Raw genomic sequence first — 18,882 nt, forward strand, 5'->3', positions numbered from 1 at the left:
CCTGGGAGGCAGGTGTTGTTATTTTCTCATTTTATAGTTGAGGAAACTAAGACAGAAAAAGGTTAAGAGACTTGCCCAGAGTCACACAGCTAGGAAGTGTCCGAGGCTGGCTTTGCACCTGGTCCTTCTGATTCCAGGCCCAGTGCTCTATCTCTTGTGTCTCCTAGGTGAAGGACCTGGGAATGACTGGCCTGGAGAAAAAGCATCAGGTCAGGGAGCGGTGGCAAAGGACAGACATGTGGTTGCTGGCATCAAATACTTGAAAGTCTATTGTATGGAATAAGAATTAAGCCTAGTTTGTCTGAACCCCTCTTACGTCTCCTAGTCTTTCCCAGGCCATCCTGCATCCCTGGGATGCTTCTTCCTCCCCTTCATCTCCTAGAATTCCAAGTCCCTTCAAGGCCCAGTTCAGGGACAACTTCCTCCCAAATGTCATCCAACTTAGTTGTTACAACTCTTTCTCTCCCCTCCAAAAAAAATTACTTAGCATTTACTTATCTGTGTAGATGTTGTAACCGCCTAGGAAGAAGGAAAGAGGGAGAGAGAGGAGGAGGGGTGGAGAGAGAGGAGGAGGGGTGGAGGGGAGAGAGAGAGAGCACATTTATCAAACATTTGCTATGTGCTAGAGACTGTGCTAAGTACTGGAAATAAAAATACAAACCAAAATGTGTGTGTGTGCATATATATGTGTGATATATATATGTGTGTGTGTGTGTGTATGCATATATGCACACATATTCATATATACACATGTTTATATATGACATATACACATGTGTTTATATATATGTATATTCACACATATATGTGTATGTGTAATTCCTGGCCTGAGGGGGGCTTACACTCTAACGAAGGCAGCACATACAGGAATCTGGAAAGAGTTGTAGCAGGGGTAAGCAGGGCACCCACCTAGGAGTGAGGTGGAAAAGTCTATTGAGTCAGGGAGTGGAGCCAGGACAGTTGTGAGCATGGAGGCCTCGGCACCTCCTGAGATGATGGGCTGGGACAGGAAGTCAGCCAATCAGAAGAGAGGGCTACTGGTGCAGAGGTGGCAGCAGTGCCAGGGGAGGAGAGAAATGTGACATAAGAGAAAGACCAGAATCCTAATGGCTCCAGAGCAAGGACTTTTCTCTCAGCTTTTGTCTTCCTAACACTACGCTCAGTGCCTTGCACAGAGTAATGTACTTAGTCTTCACTGAGTTGAATTGAATCAGCAAGCATTTATTAAGTGCCACTGTGTGCCAGGACACTCTACTAAACACTGGGCCTCCAAAGAAAACATTCCCTGCTCTCTGGGAGGTCCCATTCTTCTGGGGTGGGGTGGGAGATACTACATGGATGTATGTGTAGTAAGTATATACTAAATATAGACCCAGTAAATACAAGGTAGTTGGGTGGGGAAGAAGGAGGAGGAGAGGGAAGCATGAGCACCCAGAGGCACCAGTGGCAGCCTCATGTTGGTGGCGATGTTTGGCCTGAGCTTTGAAGGGAGCTAGGATCTCTGAGAGGCCCGGATGAGGAAGGGTCACTCTCCCAGAATGGGGAGCAGCATCTGTATAGGTGTGAGCAGATCAGGTCTGGAGCTTCTGACATCTGGACACAAGTGGACACACTAGTTAATACCTTTCTGAATGTGTTACTTAATGGGGTGATTGAGCTTTTAAAAAGAAGTCCCTTTCAGAAGGGATTTATGGAGGATTCTTCAATGTAGGGCGTGTGCTCACGGAGGTAGGTCTGTGACCAGGTTGTGAAAGGAAATGAGGATGTTTGGGGACACGTCTCTGCCCTGAAGGAGCATCATGGGGAATGACTAGGAGGCAGCAGATGGAATGACCAGAGTACAGAACACGGAGTCTGAGGGTCTGGGTTCAAGTTCTGACACTGCTCCTCGTTACCTGTGGGATCTTGGACAAGTCACGTAAAGTGACTTAACACTTCAAATGAAGTTCTCAGGGCCTCGATTTACCCATCTATGAAAAAAGGGCAGGGGGGGAAATGACGACAGAGATTTCTTTAGGCCCAAGACCCTTCTATCAAACCATGCAGTAGCAGGCTTTCTGAAGGCTCAGGAGGAGGTGACAACCTGGACCCATCTGTCTACACATGGAGGCCTTTCTGAATTTCTGCTTAGGTTTTTAATAGCTTTCTAAATAAGTCCATGCGATTGGGTGCTTGGTGAAAGCAGACCACAGAAAACTACCTTCTCTTAAGCCTCTCACATTATCATCAAACAGTGAATAACTCTTCTGTTTATTTAGCTTAGAGGCTCAAAGAAATGGGGCCTCCCACTGGGAGTGCTCAGGTCTGCCTGCAGCCTTCCAGGACAAACTAGAGAGAGCCCCTCTGATCATATGTCAGGAAATAACCCTTCCCCCCAGGATTGAGGTGGGGCTGTGGGGGACACGAGAGGGGCTCACATTTGGCAGAAACATGCCAGACGGGGGCTCCTGTCTTCGCCTAGCATACTAACGAGTTACTCTGAATCTCTAGGCTATAGAGTGGGGGGAGGGTGTAGGATCTACCCTTTAGGAAGATCAGATTGACAGTCAGGTGGAGGTTAGACTGGAGTGGAGAGAGACTGAGGCAGGCAGACCCACCAGCCCCCATTAGGATAGTCCAGGAGTGAGGTGCTGAGGGCTTACACCAGGTGAGGGCCACGTCAAAGGAGAGAAGGGGGCCTGTGTAACAGCAAGGACCAGGAGTCCCCTGAAGCCAAAACATAAAGCCCAGGCCCCTCTTCTCCCACCTGCCTTGGGCCTCTTCCCAACCTCTCTAAGACTGAGTGACAGGGGAACCGGACAGTGTGGGTGTCAGGTGAGAGGTCAGAGAGTCAGGTGACTGTCACTCACCTTCCACAGATTCCAAGCCCCTAAGAGCTACAGATTCTTTGGCCGGGGTCCCTCACTAGATGCGCTGTTGAGAAAGTGCATGTAAGTCCCACCAAAGTATCAGTGAGACCAGGCAAGAGCCCAGGGTGTCAGTGCCATGGCCGCCAAGATGGCCGAGATGTGGTTCTGGGCTCCCAGAAAGGGTGACATTAAAGCAGTCTTTGCACTTTCCGGTGTCATATTATAGAGTTCATAGGCTTATGCTTTCATAACTTTTTGTGTGTTCTACAACCCTTTGGCAAGCGTCTGGACCCCTTTTCAGGAGAATGTCAATGCATAAGATAAAATGAACAGTGTTACAAAGGAAAAGATCACAAATTATGTTGAAGCACAGTTATCAAAATATTTTCCAAAAACAAATTCACAGACTCCAGCTTAAAAACCTTGATCTAGTTCAACCCTCTCATTTTATAGATGAGGAAGTTACAGGCCCACAAAAGTGATGTGACTTGGCCCAGGTCACATGGGGAAGGAATAACAGGTATTAAGATTTTTATTTAGTTAGTTATTTCTAATCTCATTTCATATTATTCCCCTTCATATGGTCTCTATTTCTAGAAATAAGACTATAAAAGTATTCAATTATTTAGTGATAATTAATATTATTTGATCAATTATTAATATGATAGTAGCTAGCATTTGTGTTGTGCTTTTAGGTTTACCAAGGGCTTTACATTTTATCCTCACAACAACCCTTGGAAGTAACTACTATCATTATAATTATCATTATTATTGCACCCATTTTATAGATGAGGAAACTGAGCATCACTGAAGTGATTTGCCCAGGGTCACACAGCTGGTAAATGTTGGAGGCCTTACTGACCCCATGTCCAATGCCCTCTCCACTGCAGCTGGCTAGTATATGTTCTGCTGCCCCAGATTAGCTTGGAAGGGAGTTGAGGGATGCTTCTCTTCTCTCCAGTGGATGGAAGATTGAAGGGCTTCTTCCCTCCTCCCTTTTGAGGTAGTTTACCCAAACCAGAGTGCTATCTTAAGCTAGCTAACAGAATCTGTTAGAGATGCCACATGAAATCATAGATTTAAAGCTGAAAGAGACCAGGGAGGCCATCTTGTCCAATTCCATTTTACAGATGAGGAAACTGAGGCTGAGGGAGACGTTAAGTGTCTGCCCAGAGTCGCACAGGCAGCATGTGACAGAAGCCGGATTCAAACCCCGACCCTCCACTTCCAAATCCAGGGCCCTTTCTACTGCTCTGCACAAGAAAGGGAGAAGATTGGACTCTGAGATGTTAGAAAGAAAAATCAATCAGTTAAAACAGGCTGGCAGCTGGGAGCAGGATGGATGAAAGAAACAGCTGGGACAGCTGTTTCAGAGCCTGAAGAATTTGAGTTCCTTGGGACAGCTAGGTGGTGCAGTGGGTAGAGCACTTGCCCTGGAGTCAGGAGGACTTGAGTTCAAATCCAGCCTCAGCGTGTGACCCTGGGCAAGTCACTTAATCCTCAAAAAAAAAAAAATAGAACTTGAATTCCTGGGTGCTCACTAAGCAACCAGCACATCCCAGCATTAGTAGTTAGAGGAGGATGGAGAAACCAGCAGTCATTTCCCTTTCAGGCACAAACCCTGACTTGCTGTCCTGGAAGCTGCTGAGGCAGTTCAATTCAATAAACATTTATTAATCACCTGCTTTGTGCCTGGCCCTGGGGGCAGTCACCAGGGAGGCCAAGATCAAGAAAAGGCAATAGGTCCCACCCTTAAAGAGCTTACATTCCACTGAGAGGATGCAAAAGTACATAACAAAAGTCATTTTATCTCAGATTCTTAAAATCTAGCCGATGACTGAGATGTAGCCCGCTTGTCAATACAATCGTCACAAATGTTCAGATTCCTTAAGAGTCTGGACAATATGGCGATTCTTTAATAGACCTTGTCTTTAGCTGAAAGAAGGTTTGAGTCGAATTCATTTGGGCAGGACCCATGTGTCACTATTTTGGGGTCCCGACACCCCTAAACCTGTAGACCTCAATAGCTGGGGATGGATGATGGGAGTTGAGAAGAATTTCCTGCCCCAACCTAAATGTAAAGAGACCTTGGGTTTCTTCCTTCCTATTCAGAAGAGAAGGTGCTTGGGAAAAAAATTTTTTTCTTATGCTAACTGGATGCAGTAGTGGGCTTGACTGAGAAGAGCTGAAAAAGTACAATTAGATTTAGGCTGGCTAATCTAACAAAACAGGCATAACCCTCCTTTTGAGAAAGAAGAAGCCCTAGCCAGACAGCTCAGTGCAGAAAACTAGCAGCAGCAAGTGGTGCACGAATCCTGGAGTGGTTTGCCTCTTCCTTCTCCAGCTCATTTTACAGATGAGGAAACGGAGGCAGACAGGATGAAGTGACTTGCCCAGGGTCACACGCTAGGAATGAAATCTGGCTGGCTAAATGATCATCAATGGGGAATACGCTTGATGAGAGCTTGTGAGTAACATTACCAAAAAAAAAAAAAACCCTCAACCCTTAAGGGTTGAAGCAATTGTCATCCTCTAGGGACCCAACTTGCCAGTTGATAGGACGCTCTGGTGAAGACAAGGTCTTGGAAAGTTCCTCAAAGAGGGGTAGTCATCAACACTACTCTTTCTGACTCTAGCCCAGTCATGGAAGGGCACCCCAAAGCACAGAATGGGGACCTCATATATTCACATCAATCTGTTACCCTTATTCAGTTCATTCATAATAGCACTAAATAAACAAATAACCAACAAGACCAACTCATCTAATCAGAGTCGGGATGATCAGAATTGCACCTTTCTGTGAAGAGCTACTCCTTCTTGAATAATCATCTGTGGTTCTTTATAGAGTTTCATGGATTCTTCTATCAGGTGGTCCTCAAACTGCATCTCAAGGTATATTTTGAGATACTTAAAATCTTATTGAAGGAGACCAGTAAGTTAAAAAAGTTAAAATATGTATTATTAGATGCAGACAGGAACATCTCTAGAAAAGATTTTAAAGTAGATCCGGAAAGACTTATATGAACTGATGCTGAGTGAAATGAGCAGAACCAGGAGAACATTGTGTACAGTAACAGCAACATTGCGTAATGATCAACTTTTATAGACTTAGCTCTTCTTAGCAGTACAATGATCTAAGACATCTCCAAAAGATTCATGATGGAAAATGCTATATACATCCAGAAAAAGAACTATGGAGTCCAAATGCAGATCAAAGCATTCTATTTTTACTTTTTTGGTTTTTTTCCTTTTGTTCTGATTCTTCTTTCACAACATAACTAATATGGAGATATGTTTAATATAATTGTACATGTATAACCTATATCAGATTGCATGACATCTTGGGGGGAGGGGAGGGAAAAAAATATGGAACTCAAAATCTTACGAAAGTGAATGTTGAAAACTATCTTTACATATAATTGGAAAAAATAAAATACTATTATTAGGGGGGAATAAAATTATCTTTATGAGTTGTAGTTATATAAAAAAGTCATTTCGAGAGAGAGAGTACCAGTAACTGCGGAAGACAAAGGACCCTGGAGGAGGCAGATGGGCCCTCCGTTGGCCTCTGAAGGAAACTCCAAGGTGTAAAGGAAGGTGTAGGATATTCCAGAAGTAGGGGACCTGGAGTACAAAGATCCAGAGGGAGGAGATGGCCTTGTGTGATGTGGGACCAACTAGCAGCCAGTTTAACTGAAATTGAGACCACCTGAAGGGAAATAATATGAATAAGACCAGAAAAGTTGCTCTGGGACAGATTGTGGAGGACTTGAAATGCTCTTAAACAAGTGAGTAGTTTGTAATTATAACAATAACAATGACTATTTCCATACTGCTTAAAGGTTTGTACAGTGATTTCCAGACAGACATTTCATTTTATCCTCAAAGAAATACTGGGGAGGCTGGAGCTAGTCTTATCCCCTTTTTACAGATAAAGAAACTGAGGCAGATAGAGGTTAAATGGTTTGCTTGCCCAGGGCCACACAGCTAGTAAGTGTCTGAGGCTGGATTTTAATTCGGTTCTTATTCAGTGCTCTGCCCACTGCCCCACCAGACTGCTTTTAAACCAAGGGGCAAAAGGGAGCCATTTATAAATATTCCTGAATCCTTAAGACTGACCATTTGGCATCATTAAGAAACCAAGGGGCTGGGAGAGGAAGGTGGAGAGGTGGGGAACCAGGAGTAAGATTTTACCCAGAATTCACCAGTAAAGGTAATCAAGGACCTTCCCCTGAGATAGAATGAAATACCAACTTATAGTAATTATTTCTATTATATGCTCTCTTAATATTAAAGTTGGTGAGCTGTGTGACCCTGGGCAAGTCACTTAACCCCAATTGCCTAAAAAAAAAAGTTAGTGGTTTTAGGATTTAACGATAAAACTCATGTGTACATCTGGTTGGAGCACCAAATCAGTGATTTCATTTTATAGTGACGCCTGGTACAGAAACTCCCATTGATGCAACATGTCCAGTCTAATAGGACTAGGAATCCTAGAGAGTTAGTTGCCTTAGCTCATGTGACTAATCTGCCCATAGCCACAGCTTGAATACCACAATAGCACTGGGTTGATTATTTTTCTAGGAATGAATGGTCCCATGATGCTAAGGCAGTATACATAAAAATGTGCCAGATTCTTGGAAAGAGGCAGGATTTAAATCCAACCCTTCTTGACCCTCTGACCCTCTGCTTCTCAGTTGACATGCATATGGTGTTTTTAGGGTGGCAGAATGCTTGACATTCTTTTTCTCTCTTGAACTGCACAATACCCCAATAAAGTAGGCACTGTCCCCATTTACAGGTAAATGAACTGAGACTCCCAGATATTAAGTGACTTGCCAATGGACATACAGCTAGTAGGCATGGGAAACAGTATTCAAAATGAGGTTGATCTCAATGTTCTGTCCCTAACTCCAGGCTGTCCCTCTGAGTCTTAATCCTGTTGTGGCTTACAGTTGCTCTTTCCAAGAGTCTGTGACATTCTTCTGTTTGCTGCAGTCCCAGAAAAATAATTAACCCAGTATCATTCTGGTGTCACGGAAGCATCTAATCAAATGGGTTAATCCATCCTTGAAGACAGTTTCCAAAACATTATCAGCTTGCAGAAATGTTGACCATCCATCCCTTCTCATGTATCACTTTAGCAGACAGAACCTGGAGAAGTAACCATCTGATTCCTGTGGATTTCATTTTCAGGCTTAGTGGCATTCTTGAGAAACCCCATGACACAGTAGATCAAGGGCCAGCCATGGAGAAAAGATGATCTGGGTTCAAGGCTTGCCTCTGGCACATTCACAGTGTGAAAGTGAATGTCACTTAACCATCTCAGTGCCAAGGACAGCTCTGTTAAGACTAGACATAGAGTTGAGTCACCGGTCTATGTGGGTGGAGGGACTTGCCATGCCACTGAAATCACAGGTCTCCCCTCCCCATTCCACCCTTGGGGGGGGGGGCAAGGGGAGAGCCTGAAAGATGTAGTTACCCCAGCTGGTTTATTTTAGTCCTCGACTAAAAAGATTCCTGGTTTATGGGTCCAGACTGTCTTGATCCAGTTAAGGGTTTCATCATTCTCGTGTCTGTCTCTGTAGCTTATGATACTGGTTAAGTTTCTTTTGTGCCTGTCTGTATTGAATAATATTGAGCAAATCACTTGAGCTGTCTTCCAAAGGTAAGGGCAATGGTTGTGGGGGCCTGGCCAGACTCGGATGAAGTGTAGTCTATCTCTTTCTTTTGGAAGTTAACTGATAGACTTGTGCACACAGTCACAGGCGAAGCACCTCAGTCTTTATTCTGGCTGAGTCCCCAGTACAGTCGTGCCTTCCCTTCAAGAAGATACTGTTACCAACGGTAAATGAAACATCATTGCATATACTGATCTGGGGTGACCAGCAGGGATCTAGGGGGGAAGGAAGTGAGGCAAGAATGAGCATTTATTTTCAGAAATTGGCCTTTCCATCTTATGATTCTTCATTTATTTTCCTGATTTCTGTTTCCAAAGAGGTTATGCTCTCATATTATGGCTAGACAGTATCGTATAGGGAACAGACCTCTGCCCAGAGAGAGAGAGGAACCAGGAAGGGTGAACAAAACTTGCAGAGGCCAATTTAGACTGGACATCGGGGAGAACTTCCTGACAATTAGAGCCACCCAGGAGCAGAATGGGCGGGCTTGGGAGGCAGGGGTTGCCTTCAGGAAATCTTCAAGCAAGACTGGATGCCCGTGCATCAGGCAGGCGGACAGAAAGATTCTTTTGCAGCTTTGGGTTGGACTGAATGATGGCTGAGGTCCTTCTAAATGATGGGGTTCTTTGATTCTTTGACTCATAATTGGATATTTGAATAGGTTGCCCATGTTTGTGTTCAAAGGGTGGCAGACCAGGAAGAGTGGCAGGAAAATACCTGAAGCAGCCCACATATTACCTCCCTTGAGCTTTGACCCATAAAATGAGTCACAGCTGATTTTCTTGGGGATTTTCCCATCAGCCCTCTCTGGTCAGACTCATACTCCCATGATGTTGGGCTATTACACTAGTATAGTCACTGAAAAGTTTTTTTTTTTTTAATTGGAAAAAAACCTTAAGAACAGGGGTCCTTAACCTTCTTTGTGTCATGAACCACTCTGACAGCCTGAAACCTATGGGTCCCATCTCAGAATAATGAAACCATGAGTGCTGTATTCCAGGCCAGTGTTAGGTACCTTTGGTGTGAAATTGATGAATGGCCCTGCTTCCATTTTTTAAGAATATCCCCATCCCATGTTTGCAGGGAAAAGATGATAATTTAATCCGCATTTTTAAATGTTGCTTCCTACTAAACATGCAGATAGGGACCTTGGGAAAAGAGAAAGTTCTGCATGCTAATCGCTCCCTAATCTGGATATATTTCAGGGTGTTTTGACAGTTTCCCTCACTTAACATCTGTACTTAAGAAGCCTCCCTGCTCTTGGTAACGTGTGGTCATGATTTCTCCTGCCCACAGCCAGGCCGCTGCATGGTCTTACCTGCCTTACTCGGATTCCCTGCGGCACCCCCGCCAGGCTGTCCCCAACAGGGCTTTTCATCCATCATGAGTGTGGACTGCCCCAGCCAGCCATCTGCAGGTCACTTGTTATGCTTGCCCTCACTGACCAAACCCTTCCCATCTCATCCCACAGTGGCTGCTCCCTACTAAAATACCAACAACAACCCAAGACCAAGCTCCCGTGTAACGCATCCCCCTCCTGTGCCAGGCTCTGTGCTGTTCGGCGCTATGTGGATTTGATTGTTTGGTCTCACACTGTTAGATAGGGTGCATGGAAGGAGGGATCCTGCTAGGAAGAATTTTGAACATTGTCGAACACAGCGTGCCATGGCCAGCGTTGGGCAGAGGAGGACTGGGTGCCAGAGCCGAAGAGCAGAGTCAATGGTTGGAATTCAGACTGTCTTGGAATGACACCAGTGACGAGAACTCTCAGTCCATTATTCTTAGATGGGAAGCCATGGTGTTGTAGCTCACTGAGGTGAAAAGGCATGAGGGAACAAAGACGGGGCAATGAGCAAAGGACACGTTTCTGAGCAACGAGACAGCGTAGTTGCTGTCTCACCCTCGGTAGCCATATGTGGTCTAGCAACAGACCCAATCAGCTCTTGGTATGGCCATCTGGCCCCACAATTAAGCAGTATATAGAGTAATCATTGTTTAGAGAGCCGAGATGGGATGATCCAGCCTTGACTCAAAGCCTACTGAGGTTAGGCTGAAGAGGGTATAGGGTTTGCCCTCCTGGGTTCACGGGCTGTCCCATTCCCTGTCCTCCCTCTTGCAACTCTCCACCCCTTCTGGTGGAGATCTCCAAGCAGATGACTGTTGATCCATGTGGCTCATAAGTCAGAATTAGAACTGGAAGGATCATCAGGGTCATCTGACCCAGCGCCCTCATTTTACAGATGAGGGGATTGAGACTCACTGAGGTTAAGCAGCTTGCTTAAGGTCACTCAGAGAGGAATTTGGCCTAAGTGCAGGACAAGTCATATAATTTAGAACTAGAAGGACCCAGAGGGGTCGTCTGGCCCGGCGCCCTCATTTTTCAGATGAGGAAACTGAGACCCCTTCTCTGCTACAGTAAAGAGAAAGAGGGATGGGCTGGGCAGGATGAAGAACAGTCTTGAGGCAAAGAAAAAAATGGAGGAAAATTTATCCCTAGCACCTAATTTGGCTTGTGACGGGTGATTTGCTAATTCATTTTTCCAAACACTTCTTCAGAGACTGGGTTTGATGTTTTAGACAGGAGAAACATCTCAGCGTTTGGAGCCTTCTATGAACTCTCCCTGCCCAGTCTGCTAAATTTGGCTGGAGACATTCTAAAGACAATTTTTTGTGGGTTTGTGGCATTTGCTGCTCTAAGTCTGGCTCAGGACAAGAAATGTGGGTAACAGGAAGCTTTTCACTTTTTTTCCCCAACCTCCAACAGCATTTGGGCCTAGCTCTCCCTGCAGACCTGGTCGGGCCTTATGTCTTCCCCGTTGCTTTGCTGATATTTCCCATATGAACTCTGCCCCTGTTGTTCCTTGTATGGACTAGTTAAAGATAAAGGAATGCTTGGAGTCTGGGGGGTGTTTTAGGTTTCACCCCTGAAGAAAAATTGACGCAAATGAAACAAGTTTCTTGAATAATGCCTGCCATTTAAAAATTCTGTCCGGTCCTCATCCCCACTGACTCAGCAATAAGAGAAACTTCTCTTCTTTTCTTTTCATCCCCCCGCCCCGCCACCCTTTATTCTTTCACTGAGATTGGAATTGCTTCAGACTTAACTAATCTAAACTATTCTCAGAGATTTCTTGGATGGAAAAGTGCCCCTCTTAAACCTTTTATGGGAACATCTCCCACTCCCCCATGGAACATAAAAATCATGTTTTACCCAAAGCAAGAGGATGAGCATTTATTGGAGATGTCATCAGGTGTGTTTTTGTCAGGCATAAAGCATTTATTAAGCACCCGCTATGTGCTTGGCACAGTGTTAAGTGCTGGGATTATAAAGGCTAAAAATAAAACCAGTCCCTGCTCTCAGGGAGCTCCCAGTCTAATGAGGGAAGACAACTATGGACAAATTAGATCTAGCCAGGATAAATCAGAGATAATCAACGATGAAAAGCTTCTTGTGTTAAGGGGGCCTAGGAAAGCCTTCAGGGAGAAGAAGAAGCCAGGGGAAGAAGGGACAGAATTTGGGGCTTGGAGGACACCTAGTGAAAACGCCTAGATTGAGAGACTTAATGTCTCGTTCAGATGTGGTAGGACCAGGAGGTCTCTGAGGCCTTTTCCAATCCCAAGCCTACAAACTCCAAAAATTTGGAGCTGTCTTTGGCACAGCAACAACAAGGTGTGAGCTTGTCTTAGAGAGGTTTGCCTGTGCTCATTTACATCCTCCCAGTAGAATATAAGCTTCTCGAGGGCAGGAAATGCAGTTTGTCTTTAATGCCCACAGTACCTGACACACAGTAGACATTTAATCAATGTTTGTTGGACTGGATAGACTGAAGTGCATTTTGGAAGCTAGGTGGACCATCAGACCTGGAGTCAGGAAGACCTGAGTTCAAAACCAGTCTCAAGATACTTACTAGCTGTGTGATCCTGGGCAAGTCACTTCACCCGGTTTGCCTCAGTTTCCTCATCTGTAAATTGAGTTGGAAAAGGAAATGGCAAACCACTCCAGTGTCTTTGCCAAGAAAACCCCAAATGGGGTCACGGAGACGTGACTGAACAACCATAACAACAAAGTGCATTTTACTGTCTCAGGCAGAATTTCGCTTCCCCCTTCCTGCCTTCTTTTGCTCTCCAGTGAAACACAGATGTGAGAGTTGGGAAACGCTTGAAGACCTTGTGGAAGTCCCTTCTTCCCAACTAAGACTGTCCTTGGAATCTTCGCACTATTTATTTCTAGATCAGCTCCTCTGCCAAATATTTGTAGAGTTTTTCTCATTTCCCCCCATTCACCCCACCTCCTGCCATGTCTGCCACTGATTTTTAGATAAACTCCAAATTAAAAATGCATACAAGCTAGGACGATACTAAGTAATAATTTATTTGAATAATAGTTGTCATTTTGCAAGATGTTTTATACTCATTATCTCACACTTAATCCTCACAATAACACTGTGAGATTGAGTCTATATAATGCTCATTTGACAGATGAAGAAACCGAGGCTCAGAAAGCTAGAGCAGCTTTGTCTGGATCACCCAGGTAGTCAAGAGAAGGGGGAGGTAGGAATTCACCTTTGAGCCCAACTGCACGTCCACCTTGCTGTACTGCAAGAAGACAAGAGAATACGAGCAAATGCCCTTTTTTCATTCCCGGAACCAGCATTTCTGAAGAAAGCCTGGTGTCAGACACTGAGCAATCTCTGCACGGAATGTGTGTTTTGATTAAAAGTTATTGAATATCACTCGTTGCTTGGAGTTCTGCCTAGAGATATTCTTAGCTGCAGGTCCTGTGCTTTCTTGGACTAGAGATAGAAAAACTGGCTTGGAATCCAGACTGGTGTTCCCAAAATAGTTCCTTGCTTGTATAGATTGGCGTTTATGCCAACAGAATGAAGGCAGAGATTGATAGAGAGATGTGAAGACAGAGGTGATTTTGCCAGAGCACGAGCTCTCTGTTGGCCTGTTCCTGCATCAGTATCCTTGTATCCTTACTTATATACCAGAAAATAGTATATAGAATGATGAGCATGTTTCCTTTATTTAAGAAAAAAAGGCCCTCACAGTACTCTGCGAAATGGGAAGTGTGGGGAGAGAAAAGGCTTAAGCCAGTGGGTTTGGTGATCATTCTGGGGTTTGATAAGTAGGCCAATCCACTGAGTACCATAATGTGAAGGGGGGAAAAGGACAAACCTTTCAGAAGACACCAATAGATGTTTGAATCAATAAGCTATTTTAGTTTTGAGGAAGCTATGTTACTCAGGACGAGCCTTCGGTCACCTTTTCCTACAGAGAAAAATTCTCCAGGGTTTGACATTGAGTCACCTGTCCCAAAACATTTCTTACACTTAAATTTTTGTGAAACAGAAATTAAAAAAAAAAGTCATTCCCCCAAAGACTTGGCCTGGTGTGCAAACATTGTGCGGAGATTCTAAGTAGATTGCATTCTCTCTGTCCCCAAGGTCTTGTCTCTGTCGGTCATCTGGAGAGGACTGAGTGTGTGTTCAGGGATACAAGTGTTCCAAGGGTTGCCTTGGCAACTGGTCCATCACTGATTTCTAGTCCTCACATGTAGCAGCATCACGTTCGATCACAGCGCTGTCTCGGCTCCACCTTAGGGAGGCGAATTACGCCACCGAGACCGTTTTCCTTTGTGAGTGCCATTGACGTGCCTTCACCGGGCTCCTGGGAAGGCCAATTAGAGAGAGCCACACGGCAGAACTGGGCACATTCCTGATCATTTCCCTTCAACGCAGACACAGAGACTTTGTCGTAAAGCCTCAGACCTTCCACAATACATTCTTCTTTTATTTGATGATCTGGTTGAACCACAACCAGCAGAGGCCTGGCTAGCTGATATAAATAGAGCCTGGGGCCATAGAAAATCTCAGAGACTAATGAGTGATTAGTGGAAAGTGCTTTGGGCTGTGTTCCAGGAAATGTTGATGCTGTTGGGCAGAAAAATTGATGACCAAATGTCTGAATCATAAGGTGCTATTTGATAAATGCAAGGGCCCAAAGAACATGCCTTCCCCTGGGCTTTTTGGCCTCACTCCATCCTTTGCTGATTTCTAGTGACCTTGAAGCTTCTGTCTACTATCACAGACCACCCATATTTCAGCCTCACTTTCAAGGACATCCCAACCCATGCAGGCTAATAGTTTCATTAAGATCAGAATTCTTTTAATATAAACAGGATCTTTTTCTGTATGTTTGCTATGAATTGATGCAATTTTCCTTTGCTATTAAGTTAGAGGCAGATATCATATATTATATTTAATGCAAGGACCCCCTAAGTTACTTATTCCTGTGTGAATACTTTGAAGAATTTTATGCCCTGCTACATCAATTCAGTAATTCAACATTTATTAAGCACCTCCTCTGTGCCAGGCATCATCCTAGGAGCTGAGGATGCACAGACAAAAATCTGAACAGTGCCTACCTTCAACGAGTTTACATTCTACTGGGAGATAGGACGTATACACCTCCGAGTAAATACCAAGTGATTTCAAGAGGAAAGGTGGTGGGGTGTGGAGGGAGGGAGTGTCCAAATGTGTTTGTCTCCACTGACTTGGAGAGATGATACTGCCTAACTGAAAAGAACAGGACTTGGATTCCTATGTGTGATTCTATTTGCTACATAAGTAATAATAATGATGGCATTGACGCATCGGTTTAAGGTTGGCAGAGTGCTTTACATACTCTGTCTCATCTAATCCTCATAAAACACTGTTAGGTAGGGGCTGCTGCTGTTATCCCTATTTCATATGGGGAAACAGATTGAGAGAAGTTTAAATGGCTTGCCCAGGGACACAGTATCTCAGATGGGATTCAAACTCGGATCTTTCTGACTCCTTAGTTCAGCACACTGTCCATTCAAGCACACTATCCCTTGGAAACAGACTGATCTGTCAGAAAATCAGAAGCAGATAAAGCAGAGATAAGCTGTTTATTGTGAGCTTAACCCCTTGCTATTTGTGCCCCTCAGGGCTAATTTTGGGAGAAGAACCAAAGCCTTCCTGTTATCTCTTCTGCCTCTGTGACTTTGAAAGGCCCCCATTCATCAGTAACCTTTTTCATGGGTAGCTTGTGAATGTAGTCACAGTTAGAATACCTAGGAGTAGTTCTCTACCAAGATGGTGATTTATTATGAGAAGGAAAAAGAGAGAGAGAGGGAGGAAAGAAGGAAGGTAGGTAGGAAGGGAAGAGAGGGAGGGAGGATGAGAGCAAGGAAGGAAGGAAAGAAGGAAGGAGGGAGAGAGGGAGGAAGGAAGGAAGGAAGAAAGAAAGAAAGAAAGGAAGGAAGTTCTATATTAGGATTGTTGGCCAGTTCTTACAGTTTTTTCATACCCAATGCTTTTTTAGCAAGAGCAAGGCTCTTTTATTAATAAAGGTAGCTTGCATTATACACTTAATAAATGAACATAGGTGGCATTTCTATAGTGTTTTACAATTTGCAAAGTGCGTCCCATACAATGTATCATTTGAGCTCACAGCACCCTGGTGAGGTAGGTTTATTGTACAGATGAGGAAACAGAGCTTAACTCACCTGCCCATGGTTACACAGCTGGTGACAGGCAGGATTTGAATGCAAGTCTGTCTGGTCACAAAACAACATGCTGCCTTCTGTCTTACCCATCAACCTGTCTCCTGGCTACTTGTACTTCAACTAGTATTTCCTTTGTCCTGCATACAGTTAGGAATCAGCTCTCCTACAACTTTTGTTGAATTTTTTTCATTTATAAAAGATGTATACTCTCCCTCTGTGTGTATCTGGGGGGAGTGTTGTAAATCTTTCTGTTTGCTTCCTGTCACCAGAGAGAGCAGATATTTTCAGTAACATTCCAGGCTGCTTGCTTTACCCAATTGGTAGATTCCATTTCATATTTATGTTTCAGCTGGTGGACATTAATGGGAGTTTGGGTGTTATTGCTGTGCAAGGTTCTGTTTTGTGGGGCAGAGGTTATGATGAAACTGTTTCTTATGAACAGAAATAGTTTAGCATGTTCTGATGTTATGGCTAAGTCCAAATCACTCTTTGTTGTATAGCGCACTATTCTAAGCCTGTTGATGTCTGTAGGCTCTCCAGGGCAGTATGGAAGAGAGGCCTTGGGCTTTTGTGGCAGTGGAATATGGAGGGCTTATGATGATTGTGTGTTTGCATGACTCCAAGAAGTCTCTTCCCCCTGCCACATTCTCTTTCCTTTAAAAAAAAAAAAACTCTCATTCATGTAGCATGAGGTGTGTGGAAAGAATACATGAAACTCCAGTGGAGTGATCGAAATGCTCCGAGGAAGCAAATATCATTGGCATTTCTTTTGTGGTTTCCTTGCAGGTCTGATGTTGTGGTGCTCTGTTTTTCGATTGCTAATCCCAACTCCCTAAATCATGTGAAAACCATGTGGTACCAAGAGATCAAGCATTTCTGCCCTCGCACCCCGGTCATTCTTGTCGGCTGCCAGCTAGACCTCCGCTATGCTGATCTCGAAGCCGTCAATCGAGCCCGACGCCCATTAGCCAGGTAAGGGCTGGTATGCCCAGCAGCCAAGGCTTCCTAGCCTTCTTTGAAGAATACGGTGGGACTGACCTCTCCTCATTAGCTAGGTACAGGCTTTAAGTTGGGCTTCTAGTAGTGGTAAGGAGAGTGTTCAGCAGATCACCCAAACTCCTGCTATTTCTCTTGTGACAGTGGCACACATATCATCATCATCATCATCATCATCATCATCATCACTGTTATTATAGCTAGCATTTTTATATAGTAGCTGCTGTGTGCCAGGCACTGTGATGAGTGCTCATTCGATCTTCAACCCTAAGAGGTAGATGCCATTATTACCCCCATTTTACAGATGGGAAAGCTGAGGCAAACAGGTTAAATGACTTGCTCAGAGACACAAGCTAGTAAGTGACTAAAATGAGACTTGAATTCAGGTCTTCCTGACTCTAGACTTGGTGCTCTATCCATTGCGCCACCTAGTGGCCTTTTTACAAGGTGGCTTGCCAGGCGAGCTCATGCAATGGCACATAAGATTGATTTTGTTTTTCTCTTATAGAAACGTAATGGGATCCCCTGGAGGACCCTGAGACCTTGGCCTTCTTAGCACAATGATGTAACTGACCAACCAATCCCAGAAATCTATATATCAAAGACACTTCAAGATGCCTTGTTAGAAATGCCTGATTTTCCTGGACATGGTTACTGGCAGTAATTAGCTGTCAGGCTAATATTGCCTGGCCTTGACCTTAAACTTCTTTCTATAATCGTGGAGGGGAGGAAGGGGAATGCTGACTAAAAAGTATTTTAGGAGCTATTTATGAAAATGCTACAAAATGAAATTTTATTATGAGATTTTTTTTGCCTTTTGGCTATAAATATGATAATATCCCAAATGTCTTGGAAATGGCCTTTGTTTTATTAATATTTAAAATTGTGAAAGGGGAAAGAGAAAAAAGCAAAAAAGAGTGAAAAGAGGGTCATTCAAGTATTTTTTAATGCCCAGAAGAGCCTGCAGGCCAAAAGGGAATACAGATGACCAGGATATCTTTGAAAGTTACACGCTGAATTTATTCTATATTTTAAAAGAAAAGCAAGCCATACAAAATTGAGATTAACACTGTCATAGACAATCCTCTTAGTCTGTTCTACAATGAACACATAAGTTTTCATTTTATTTGGTATTTATGAAGTTCAGAATAAAGTAAAAAAATTTTCCAAAAGAAAATTTTTTCATAATTTCTAGAAAAACAGCTTCACATTTTTCCAAGGCAAGGACTGTCAGTTTTTCAAAGGACAGTATTAAAGATGAATCAGATCTTTTCTCTGCCCTTCAGGATCTTTGTAAACTTTTGTTGTTGTGTTTTTGCAGCTATAAGTCTAGTAATCCCAACTGTCAACTGAAGACTCTAGCTTCATCAGACATGAGTGGAAATTTATTTATTAAGTTTTTTTTTTCCTTTTTAGAAACTTTTTGGGTGAAATTGATTCAAGCGAACATACACAGACAACACACCGCATACACATACGTGCACACATACACTGCTCCTTGCCTCTATATGGTTTCACACATCTTTTCTTCTAAGCTTGACTGTATAAAAAACACCAAAATGCCTCAATGATAAATTGAATTATGATCTTATAGCTATGAATAATTTTCATTTGACATTTGTAAAATGTGCCAAAATGTATGTAAAATATTACATTTATCAGTTGTACACGCTTCTGATGAGAAAGGCAAAATATCACCAGATCATGCAACGTAGAGCTGGAGGGAACAGGCTGGTCCACATTTAAGGCTTCTCTTATGAGCTGATCAACAATCATGAAGCGTGTCTTCATAGTCAGCAGTCAACGAGCCTTTGTCAAG

At 43.7% G+C, this 18,882-nt stretch overlaps 1 protein-coding gene across 6 annotated transcripts in view; it reads left to right on the forward strand.

The window, feature by feature from the left end:
- Nucleotides 1-18,882, forward strand: part of RHOBTB1 (Rho related BTB domain containing 1) — a 198,999-nt gene that overhangs the window by 157,198 nt on the left and 22,919 nt on the right. For all 6 annotated transcript variants that reach the window (XM_027840640.1, XM_027840644.1, XM_027840641.1 and 3 more), the window contains one exon: nt 16,854-17,039. In XM_027840640.1, the coding sequence (XP_027696441.1) occupies nt 16,854-17,039 (186 nt within the window). The remainder of the gene's footprint in view (nt 1-16,853; nt 17,040-18,882) is intronic.

Source organism: Vombatus ursinus, unplaced genomic scaffold (genome assembly GCF_900497805.2).
Source record: "Vombatus ursinus unplaced genomic scaffold, bare-nosed wombat genome assembly UNPS02014847.1, whole genome shotgun sequence".
Classification (NCBI taxonomy): Eukaryota; Metazoa; Chordata; class Mammalia; order Diprotodontia; family Vombatidae; genus Vombatus; species Vombatus ursinus.